Consider the following 12,393-nt stretch of genomic DNA (forward strand, 5'->3'; position numbering starts at 1 on the left):
AACGGACCCATCAATTATGCCACCCCTTTTACTCTCTCCCAATTGAATGATATTGCCAAAAATGTACCCAAGTTCGATGGCAAGATTAATTTTGAATTATGGAAGGCTGCGGTTCTCCAGGCCTCTGAGACTCAGGGACTAGATGAGGGAGAGCTGAGGAAACTAGTGACTTTGTGTTTGGGACCCATTATATTCGGGGCCATGCCCCAAACCCAGAGAACAGGGCAGGGCACCATAGTTGAAATGTGGATCGCCATTAAGGAGGCGGCAGGAGTTAACAGCAAGGATCCCGTTATGGAACTAGCTAACTTTAAACAGGATGACGAAGAACACCCCCGCGCTTATGCGGAACGCTTGTGGGTGGTTTTCTGTAACCTGATGGGAACATTGAACTGCAACAATCTGGATGATGGTCCTCGTGCCACCTGGTTTAAGTCCCTCATTTCCCATGCCTCCGATTCCGGTAAAAGGGCATGTAAGCTCTTCAACCCTACCGACGACACTCATAATGAGGCCTGGATCTTAAGGCATATGACCAGGGCTTGGCAGGATGATCAAAGTCAATCCCCTCCCCAACCAAAAGATAAAATCCATGCTTTCCGTTCTGGCCCAGATACAAATAACCCACCAGCATGGAGGACTGAGGGATCTCCAAGGTATCCGGTAGCAAACCAGGGAGATAGGGGATATGGACCACTAAGGGGACCCTGTTATAACTGCGGAAAGACAGGACATTGGCAAAGGGAGTGTCAGGCGCCAAAAGGAAGTACTCAAGTAAAGACCACGTAAATCCATCCAGTTTCTGGAACCCACCTTTGGGGAGACATGCAACAGTGTCCTAGATCAACTCGAGTCCTTTTCCATTGGGATGGGTGCAAGGGGAGGAGGAAAAGAGCACTCAGCTCTTAGATGGGTCAATCAACACATGGAATAGTCCAAAACACAAGGATCAAGCTACTATACCTAAAAGGTCCCGTTGTGCCACTGCTCTGTTGGATCCAGTGCACAGAATGTTCTGGAGGGCGGCCGAAGAGTTGGCATTCACCCACATCTCTGGAGACGTGTAGTTGTATGAAGAACAACTTCATTGTGGGATGCTCCGGGCGAATGGCACCCTTCCATGAGCAACCGGCACTTGAGCCCAGGGGCCAAGAATGACTGGGTCCGACCTCGGAGGCCGTGTGCAAGGCAGGATATGACAATCATGGACGGCCTATAGTCTCAGGTGTCGTAGGAGATCGCGATACCACATTTTTATGGGACACAGGCGGATCCAGAACGTGTCTGGGAAACCAGTACCCTCTCTCGCACAACGACTTAACTAATCAAGAAATTCTCCTTAGCGGCTTTACCGGTCATGGGCAGACCGCTACAATCACTAAGCCATTGGAGATTCAATTGGGAAGTTTCAAATTTAAGCATGCCTGCCTGTCGGTGCCACAGGTGCAGGGGAATCAGCAATAATTGGTATTGACTTCATGAGAATATATAATTTGGCTTATGACCCAGCAAACCGATGTATTTGGAGAATGTGCGAAACTTGTGTTGACGGGTTAATACCAACGGGGACATATGACGCGCGCGTATGCTGCATGAAAACTTTTACTTTTGTTCCTTCTACCATAACAGACGACCCAGAAATACATGATGCTTTAACCCAAAACTCAAATGTTTTCGCCACCCACAAACACGAGTGTGGCCGGATGGCAGGACCAGTCTCAGTCATGGGACCCGATCCCCCACCCCAGAAGTAGTATAAAATTGCCGTAGAGGTAGAAAAGGACTTAAACAATATTATTCACAGTCTCTTGAATCAAGGCGTGCTCCGACCCATTGCTTCTACCAATAACTCACCCATTTGGCCCGTTCAAAAACCCGATAAGTCCTGGAGAATGACTATAGATTACCAAGCCTTGAATAAGGTTATGCCTTCCGTGGCACCCACTGTTGCCACTGCCCTAGAGACCGCTTCAAAACTTTCCCCAACTGCGAAAATCTTTCCTGTCCTGGACATCAGTAATGGATTTTGGTCCATACCCTTAACAAAAGAATGCCATTATTTGAGGTCCAAACCATAGGCACTATACAAAAAGGAGTATGGGTGGCCGTGGCAGGAATGAGGCCATATGCTGTGAAGCAGAACGGCACTCTAGTGGGAACTGCATTGGGACAATGTGCCACTACAGAAAGAACAGTAATATGCCCATACAAAATTTACCCGACCCGCACCGCGCAATGTGGATTTAAAGGAAATACGGCCATAAATTGTTCCTTGATCATGGAGAACGCGATTCACAAACCTATCACTCGAAGCGCTTATATGGGTGACGGAACATATTGTTTTACCACCACTGAAGCTAGTTACCATTATGGGAATAACGACTGCCCTATCCAAAACCCAACCTTCTGCACACACCCCCTGATACCGATGAGAATAGGAAATGAGGAAATTATCAACATCCAGAGGCATGCAACTGTTAATCTTAATGTGTCAATAGACCTGAAGAATCGCTTGACAAAATATTTCACAAAAATCGACATCAACATCCAGCTAGAGGAAGAACATATAACGGAAATTAGACATAAGCTTGATCTTGTTCACGAAATCTACGAAAGGGTGGAAATGAATACCCAGGACATTGACCAAAAGATTAAACAAATCAAAATCAATACTTGGTGGGACGACCTTTGGAATTGGGGCAAAAATGTGAACATACACCCCTGGGTGAGACTTGTGTCCCACCTGACTGTAATTATGATCATGCTGGTGTTTATATGCCAATGCTTCACCTGGGTAAGCATGAAAAGACCAGAGAAAAGGCTGAAGGTACGAGTGGAATCAATGGAAGCGTATCAGGCTTTACAAAGGACAAAGGACACACCCCGACGATGGTAAACAGCCTTATGATGATCAAATCATTTGGTCAAATGATAATGATCAAAGGGAGGAATGTGGAAATGGAAGCTATGTAAGAAAACTGAAATAAAATGGAGGAGTCACCATGTGTAAGGGATAATGGATAAATAATGCAGAAGTTCAGGAATGTTCTAAACAAAGGGCTCATAGGTAACCTCGTCAGACACGAGTGAGGTCACTACAGACGCCAGTTAGCAAACAATGGGTCAATTAGAGAAAATGGATGAAGTAACGTAAACTAATCAAGGAGATGAGACAGGATGTGGAATAGGGTAAACTAATCATCAGGATGCAGGGACAGTAACAAATGTGTAACCAAAGAGATGGGACAGATTATAGGATAGTATAAACCAGGAGGAAAAACCCCAGATAGAGAGCGACAACCTGGGAGCGACAACCTGGCAGCAAGCAACCTAGGAGCAACACTCGACAGCAGGGACCTGAGGACAAAACCCTACGTAGAGGGTTGAGCAGAGATTGTTCACCTCAGACCAAATCAGGGTAACATCTGTATAAGTTGTGAGTCTTATATTTTGGAATTGTACTTTAAACTGCAAACGGTGTTTGTTAAGTATTTATTAAAGATAAATCTTTGTACGCAAAATCTGTTGCCTGTGTGTTTGTTCAGACCAAACTTACATTTGAACCCTAAAAGGAAACTTGCGAACCTATTTGTTCGATCTTTCGAACATCTAGCGAAATCTGAGCAACAATCCCAAAGACTGAATGGTTTATATTAGCCCCTAGATCCCAAAGACTGAATGGGTTATATTGGCCCCTCGATCCCAAAGACTGAATGGGTTATATTAGCCCCTCGATCCCAAAGACTGACTGGGTTATATTAGCCCCTCGATCCCAAAGGCTGAATGGGTTATATTAGCCCCTAGATCCCAAAGGCTGAATGGGTTATATTAGCCCCCAGATCCCAAAGACTGAATGGGTTATATTAGCCCCTCGATCCCAAAGACTGAATGTGTTATATTAGCCCCTAGATCCCAAAGACTGAATGTGTTATATTAGCCCCTCGATCCCAAAGACTGAATGGGTTATATTAGCCCCTAGATCCCAAAGACTGAATGGGTTATATTAGCCCCTCGATCCCAAAGACTGAATGGGTTATATTAGCCCCTCGATCCCAAAGACTGAATGGTTTATATTAGCCCCTAGATCCCAAAGACTGAATGGGTTATATTAGCCCCTCGATCCCAAAGACTGAATGGGTTATATTAGACCCTCGATCCCAAAGACTGAATGGGTTATATTAGCCCCTAGATCCCAAAGACTGAATGTGTTATATTAGCCCCTCGATCCCAAAGACTGAATGGGTTATATTAGCCCCTAGATCCCAAAGACTGAATGGGTTATATTAGCCTCTCGATCCCAAAGACTGAATGTGTTATATTAGCCCCTCGATCCCAAAGACTGAATGGGTTATATTAGCCCCTAGATCCCAAAGACTGAATGTGTTATATTAGCCCCTCGATCCCAAAGACTGAATGGGTTATATTAGCCCCTAGATCCCAAAGACTGAATGTGTTATATTAGCCCCTCGATCCCAAAGACTGAATGGGTTATATTAGACCCTCGATCCCAAAGACTGAATGGGTTATATTAGCCCCTCGATCCCAAAGGCTGAATGGGTTATATTAGCCCCTAGATCCCAAAGACTGAATGGGTTATATTAGCCCCTCGATCCCAAAGGCTGAATGGGTTATATTAGCCCCTCGATCCCAAAGGCTGAATGGGTTATATTAGACCCTCGATCCCAAAGACTGAATGGGTTATATTAGACCCTCGATCCCAAAGACTGAATGGGTTATATTAGCCCCTCGATCCCAAAGACTGAATGTGTTATATTAGCCCCTCGATCCCAAAGACTGAATGGGTTATATTAGACCCTCGATCCCAAAGACTGAATGGTTTATATTAGACCCTCGATCCCAAAGACTGAATGGGTTATATTAGCCCCTCGATCCCAAAGACTGAATGTGTTATATTAGCCCCTCGATCCCAAAGACTGAATGGGTTATATTAGACCCTCGATCCCAAAGACTGAATGGTTTATATTAGACCCTCGATCCCAAAGACTGAATGGGTTATATTAGACCCTCCATCCCAAAGACTGAATGGTTTATATTAGCCCCTCGATCCCAAGGACTGAATGGGTTATATTAGCCCCTCGATCCCAAGGACTGAATGGGTTATATTAGCTCCTCGATCCCAAAGACTGAATGGGTTATATCAGACCCTCCATCCCAAAGATTGAATGGGTTATATTAGCCCCTCGATCCCAAGGACTGAATGGTTTATATTAGCCCCTCGATCCCAAAGACTGAATGGGTTATATTAGCCCCTCGATCCCAAAGACTGAATGGTTTATATTAGCCCCTAGATCCCAAAGACTGAATGGTTTATATTAGCCCCTCGATCCCAAGGACTGAATGGGTTATATTAGCCCCTCGATCCCAAAGACTGAATGGTTTATATTAGCCCCTCGATCCCAAGGACTGAATGGTTTATATTAGCCCCTCGATCCCAAAGATGGATAAACAGGATTATTTAAACAAAAGATTGCCCAGTCCCTGAAGCGAGCAGCTGAACCTTTCTGCTCCTAGCTCAGGCCTTTGAATAAATCCCAGCAGGCAGAGTCATCTGGTGGCTGACATATTCGACATGAAAGAACCCAAAGTTAAAATGTCTATCCATTTATTTATTACACCACTGTTCAAATACAAAAAAGCACCATAATACAGCATTCAATAAATAGGGCTAGTAACAGAAATTGAAGTTTCTTCATTACACTTGGTAACAATATCAAATACTTCACAATGTAAAAGACCAGCAAAAATGATGCATCAATCACACAGGATAAAGGCTACAATACACAACAAACAGACCGAAAAAAATTATAATAAAAAGCTCGGGTTGAACTAAGATCGAAACAAAAAGGGACAACCAAAGGAAAAGCATCAAATGTCATTATAATAAATATTTAATCTATACTATTTATATTTCTGATTTGTATCTCTCCACAGCTTATTATGACAGGAAATTGCAGTACTTCTTAAAGTCAAGCCAGTTATGGTTGGGGGAAAAAGTTGCAAGGACACTGTGTTGGGGGAATTTATAAACTGGAGTGGGGGTGGTGCGGGGGGAGAGGGGTCAGTTCAGGGCAAGGCTTCAAATTGAAGATGGCAATACGTCAGCCATTTTGTTTCCCAATAACAACAGGAGTTTTCAGCAGTTTCTCAAAGCAACTCCGTCATGGCAAATAGTTTGGTTGACTAGTGTGACTAACGTCTTTTTTCAATAATACTTCACTTTCCCTCAAAAGGACAAGGATGACCAGGGTGAGGAGGGCAGGAAGTTGCACACAGAATTCAGAAGTGGCTTTGCATTGATGGTTTGAAAGTCACTGACTGGGACCAAATGTTCCATTCTAGAACATCGACAATATGGGTGTTTTACTCTAGAACAGAACTAAAATAGAGCTCCCCTCGAGCGGGCCAGGGGATAAATAAATAAATACCAAACAGAGAGACAAACTCAGGATCATTCTTTTATTATTTAAAAAAGGCTGCGCACTGCCTAGTTCGGCAATAAGGATACACTGTCTCAACAGTTGAAGGAGCAACATCTCCATTAAAAGAAAATGGTTTCCCTTCTTATTTTCTGTAAATTGCGGTGAAACGCACCATCATGTCAATGGCATGTGAAGTCACCATGACAACAATGACATGTGGCTCTTTCCCTTCCCTCAAAAACAGCATCATATAAATTTCAGCATGAAAGGTGACCAGCAGCATTCAATTTGTCCACATCACAGATATCTAATCTGATCCCATTTAATATGACTAAGCCCTTTTATTTTTATTTTTCACGGGTTTATCTAATTCCTTCTTAAACTATGCGATTGCCTCCTTCAGTATTCACTTGTGGTGAAGCACTCCACATTCTACTGGACCTTTAAGTGAAAATATTCTTCTAAGCGCCTCCTTTATACTTTCATTATTAATCCTAAATTATGCCCCGTCACCAACTCACTGAGCAAATTCACAATTTACCCTTTCAAACTCTTTCTTCATTTTGAGGTTGGTCAATTTATTTTTTTCAAATGAAGATATTCTATGTGCAGATAGTACTTTGAGAAAATAGGGATGATTGTCCTCTGCTTTGGGCCAGAGACTGTTCAGTTCCCAGGTACGAAACAGAGGGAAAAAATGGAACACAGGCATGTGCTGCTGTTCTTTGTCCACTGTGCGTTGCCCAGGGATTGCTAGGCTTTCCCATGGAAGTGAGGTGGCAGTGATGTAATGCCACTTTCCACCTCATTTTCCTCCTCCATTGCCAGTGGGTTCCCGTTCGGAAGAGCCCCAGAAGAAATAGGCCTTGCACCCAGCCCTGCACAGATTGGAACATAGAAACGAGTAAGCCATTCAAACCCTCGAGCTTGTTCCACCATTCAATTAGATCATGGCTGATCTGTACCACAACCCCATTAATCCGCCTATAAGGATCTGACAAGGAGTAGGCAGCAAGAAGAAGGAGCCCAGAAGAAGTTTAAGTACTTCTTTTTGCACCAAATGTCCAAAAATACCTGCAGCACTGGAGGCCTTCAAACGGCCTGATTTTGAATAACACTCAGAAGGCCCCGCAACCAGCAGCCATTAACATGGCTGCAGGCCTCAGGCCTATAGCACAGGCTGGTTTCCCACCTTGATTCTGGGCCTGGGCTCCAGGCAAGGGAGTGGGCCTGTGCTGTCGGATCCAACCAGATGACCTGATCCCAGAATTACAGGAGGGTTCAGGACATTTTTGGTGAGGCTCACCCCAGGTGCACTTTGTCTTATTAGCACCCAAGTGAAGGCGGGGGGGGGGTGGGGTGGGGGCCAGTGGAAGATGCAAAAAGTTAGCCCTCAAAACTCAAAACCTCATAAACAACATACAACCCTTTGGCAAAAATGAACAAAGTTGAACTGAACTTCAGATCAGCCCTGATCTCATTGAACAGAACAGGCTCAAGCGGCTGAATGGCCTACTCCTGTGCCTATGTCCCTACTTGCCCTGAACACCTGCAGTAAATCAGATGGGAACAAAAAGGTGCACAGAAATAAGTGTTTTTTTAAGACTTTGTTTGGTGCCATTATTTCTGATAAGAAGTAAAAACGAACATAATTGTAATATCAGAATGAGTGGATAAAATAAGCACTGCGCTGTTTACTCAACAGCACGCATGAAACGTGATTGTTCCATGTGTGTGATAGTACCCTAATTTAAAAACAGATAAAAATGGAATTCAAGAGTTGGTTCAAAAGGAGAGTCAAACTTCATCAGTGCAACATCAACAGGTTCCACCATAAGCCTATTGACTCAACTACTGCAATGTGCCATCGTAAAACTCCTTACTCAAACCATCTGATTGCCTTATCTGTGGTCAGTAACTGTAGCTGGCTTGTGTCGCCTCTCGCTGGGTTTGACATGCTCAACTAAAGAAATGTTGTTAAGAATCGTCATTTTCATTATTTTTAATGGCGGCATTTCCCCCCATCTTCCTGGAAATGAGAAAACTGGTGAATCTCCTGCTCCCAGGATGCCATCAGTGTTCCTAAAGCTAGCCAGCAGGAAGCGCCCGAGGCTGCCCCTGTGTGACTCTCCTCCCGCACCCTTCCCCCCACCCCCCATGCAGGGAGACACTACCCCTTCCGCATGTTATGTTACTGCTTAGTGCAGCTCAAATTGAGGGCTGAGCAGAGTGGGACTCGAGCCTACTCCGTGGTACCATCCTGTTTTTTTAAAGATTTTAATATTGCAACATCAAGTCAGCCAAAGAATGACTTGGTGCTCGTGAACTGCAACTGCATTCCCTCTGAACACAGGCAGCATTGAGATCTTTTAAAATCAGAAATCAAAACTGCTAGAGCAGAGGAATTCCTGACTAGGAATGGCAGAGTTCAGATCCCAGAATTGTCTGATATTCCCACATGGGTTCCCAAAACTGTGCGAGTTGGAGGACATGTGGAGAGTTGTCTGTCATCCCTGTCCTTCGGGTGGGTAAGAGTCCCTCCACGCCTCGACTGAAACTACCTGGTGGGATGACAGTAGGAGTAACACTGGTAGCATCTGTGGAACGATCCACTGCTCAAGCCGTGCCAGCCAGAACAGGGAGAAGTTACAATAAAACCCCCATCTTCCCACAATAAAGAACCAAAAACTAGCAATCATTTTCCCCAATGTTTAAATAGCCAACAGGTCCGCCGTGGGATGATACACAACAGATGTCTTGGAGCATATTGCAGGGCAGTGGACAGCAAGGGAACAGAGCTGAAGGTGGACCAGGAAAAGAGAGGGGTCAGAAGGGACAAAGGCACCATCGAAGAAAGGGTCTTTGACGGGCTTTGAAGGCAAATGGGGAGATGACGAGGCAGAGACGTTGAGGGAGGGAGTTTCAGGGAACTGAATTCAAATCCCACCCTGGTTGTTTGAGAAATGGAATTCCGTTTTTTAAAAATCTGGAAAAAGCTGTGATGAGTAAAAAGTGACCATGAAGCTGTCGGATTGTCGTTATAAACCCAACTGGTTCACTAAGGTACTTTAGGGAAGGATACCTGCCGTTCTTGCCCGGGCTGACCTATAATGTAACTCCAGTTCCTACACCAACATGGTTCACTCTTAACTGCCCTCTGAAGTGGTCTAGCAAACCACTCAGTTGTATCAAAACCGTTACACTACAGCAGTTGAAGAAGAGGGTCCACCACCAGCTTCTCAGGGATGAATTAGGGAGGCCGGCCTTGCCAGTGACGCCTACATCCTGAGAACGATTTTAAAATGGAGACAGCCAATTTCAAATGGAGACAGCCAATTGATTTTTCAAAACAGCGAAATCTAAAATATAAATAACCATGATGCTTTTTTTTTTGCAGTGAGGCAGCAAAGCCAGATAAAAATATCACAAACGTTTATCTCTGAGCACAGCCGTCAATCCTTCAGCAATGCAGTCACCAAGCATCTGACCAGCATTGCTCAGTTAGAAACAAATTACATTGAAAAGGCCAGCTCCTCCTGCAGCCAGGCTGGAACAGAAATGATTTGTTTCTTTGCGTGTTTACAATAAGCTCTTCCCCGCCCAGACCCTAAGGTAGGTAGGCAGGGGACAAGCAAACTGGCAGGGAGAAGAAAAAATATAACATGCAGCTCCCGAAAGGGCACCATTGTTATTGGGAGGTCCCCAGCATGGCCTTCCAACAGGCGGTTATCGGCATGTGTCGCGGTGACGGTGCTGCACATTTGCGCCAGATGCATCGGACATGCGCAACTGGCACTCAGTGAGTAGCCAGACTTGATGTCCAGCGCGAATGAGTGCTTGAGGCTCTCCCAGACTTGTTCCCTTCCCCAAAATCACAAAAATCCCCGTAAATCAATCAGTTTAAAAACCTGAGATGATTTTTTGTTGTTGTTTTCTTTCATATTGTGGTTGCAGCTCATGTACATGTCACAAACAAGGTGGGGAGGGAAGGGGGAAAAGAAAAAGCCTTTTTTTATTTTTACGTTTATTCGAACCTGAGGTATTTGCATCAAGCAGCCAGGATATCTTTAAACTATTTAAAAACATTTAAATCAGCCATAATAATAGATACACCACTATTTACATTATATTAACGTCTGCATCCATTCGCAATCGATTCATACAGGTTATCTCATAGAAGGTACTTTTCCAGCCTTTAGTGTCGCAGTCTACATTTCAACTGGCTCAGTCACATACAAGGAAGGACAAAGTGCAATAAATGGCCTTCTCAGGTAGCAGTCCTGTGCAGACCAGGGTATGATGCGAAAACAAAGGAAACATAAAACACAAAAAATATATAATTAATAAGATAAAACCAGACTTTCTTTTTTTGAGTATTGCTTGAAGTACTTAAATACCGCACTGTACAACTTTAAATGGGGTGGCCAGTTCCCTCATCTTTCACCATTGCCAGAATGTGTGTGGAGAAATAAATTAGCTTTTCTAAAAATGTTCAAGACAAGTCTCAAGTGAAGCGTCAACCCACTTTCTGTATCATGAGAGAAAAACATTTACCGCGCTTTCGTTTTTTTTAAAAAAAGATGAAGTCCGCAGCTTCCAAATTGTCTACTTTCAGACGATAAATAAACACAGTTCCTCCCTTTCACCCAGTAAAAATAGCCATTCCCAACACTGTCATGACACCTCAATGATCTCCATACTGCCGGAAAAGCTGGACTGTTTGCCTATTTTCCCTAGGTCTTCCCTCGACCTGCTCTCTGACATGCCGTCCTCGAACTCCATCTGGCAGCTCCGCCTCTTGAACTGTTTCTCCATGGCGCCCTCCTCGTGCCAGCTCCGCCTAGTGTCCCTCGGCTCGGGCTGCTTCTCCCGCAGCCGGACCGCCCCGTACTGCTCGCAGCCGTTCGGCGCGGTGTTGCAGCTGAAGGAGGAGTACGAGGGGGTGCTGCCACTGTAGAGGTTAGCGCCTCCCCCCATGTGACTGGACTGGGAGTCTGTGCTAAAGTACCACGGAGTGTTGACGGAGGGGGCTGTTGGGGCCGGGGATTGTACCAGTTCTGAATGCTTCCCCCACCGGTTAATGCCATTGTTCCCCAAAGGGAGCTGCTGGGCGCTAGGAATATTCAGCAGCAGCGCCTGTTTCAAGTTGTCCTCCACGCTGTTGCCATTGTGGATTGGGCAGGGCATGCCGGTCCTGGTTAAGTTTAAGCTTAAGGGGTGCACGGGTGAGCTGGACGAGTTCGAGAGACTGCCGTTGTGCTTTGGCTTGCGCCTCTGCCGAGCTTTCGATTCGGCACCGAAGTCCGATCCCACAGGCTTGTCTGGACTGTCCAGGCTCGGCGAGTACTGCTCAAAGCCGGGGCTGGCCATTTTGACCTCCAGTTTACAAAGCTTTGGGATGTCATCGGAATCCATCGGCGTGGCGGCCTTGCTGAAATTGAAGCTGGTACTCGGCGAGTAGGAAGACTTGATGTCCAGTGAGAAAGACCGCTTGAGGCGGTTTGTGTCCTGAATCCGCTCCGTGGAGAGATGTAGGCCATTGAGGCCCTGTTGCAAGGTGATGTGCGATGCGGTCTTACAGTCGGTTCCACTGCTCTCTGAATCGCTGCACTGCTGGCTCGCATCTTTCTGTGCAGCTTGCCCTGCTGTCTCGGAGGTAGAGAAGACAGGACACGTCCTTTCCCAGATGCCTCTGCAGACGTCAGTCACCTCCTTGTCGACTTCTTCCTCCGGCCTGTCTGCCTGAGGCTTCAGGGAGCTCAGGGATCGGACCTTCAGAAGCTTCAGGCTCTTCTCGTACTCCAGCAGCTGCCCCATGAAGTTGAAATTGGGCGATATCGACGGCCTTCGATCCTTGACAAACCTTTAACAAGAACACAAAGATGCTAAGCTGCTGCTTTCAGTCACGCATTAGTGTCCAGCATAGAAACTGGACTCAGTAAAGCCACCACCC

General features: G+C 45.4%; 1 protein-coding gene across 4 annotated transcripts in view; it reads right to left on the reverse strand.

The window, feature by feature from the left end:
- Positions 1 to 5,606: 5,606 nt before the first annotated feature.
- Positions 5,607 to 12,393, reverse strand: part of LOC147106609 (dual specificity protein phosphatase 8-like) — a 254,403-nt gene continuing 247,616 nt past the window's right edge. For all 4 annotated transcript variants that reach the window (XM_086007616.1, XM_086007619.1, XM_086007617.1 and 1 more), the window contains one exon: positions 5,607 to 12,303. In XM_086007616.1, the coding sequence (XP_085863742.1) occupies positions 11,115 to 12,303 (1,189 nt within the window). In that variant the 3' untranslated portion in view covers positions 5,607 to 11,114. The remainder of the gene's footprint in view (positions 12,304 to 12,393) is intronic.

This window comes from Somniosus microcephalus, chromosome 15 (assembly GCF_052327205.1).
Source record: "Somniosus microcephalus isolate GS21.2 chromosome 15, FLI_Smic_1.0, whole genome shotgun sequence".
NCBI classification, from domain to species: Eukaryota; Metazoa; Chordata; class Chondrichthyes; order Squaliformes; family Somniosidae; genus Somniosus; species Somniosus microcephalus.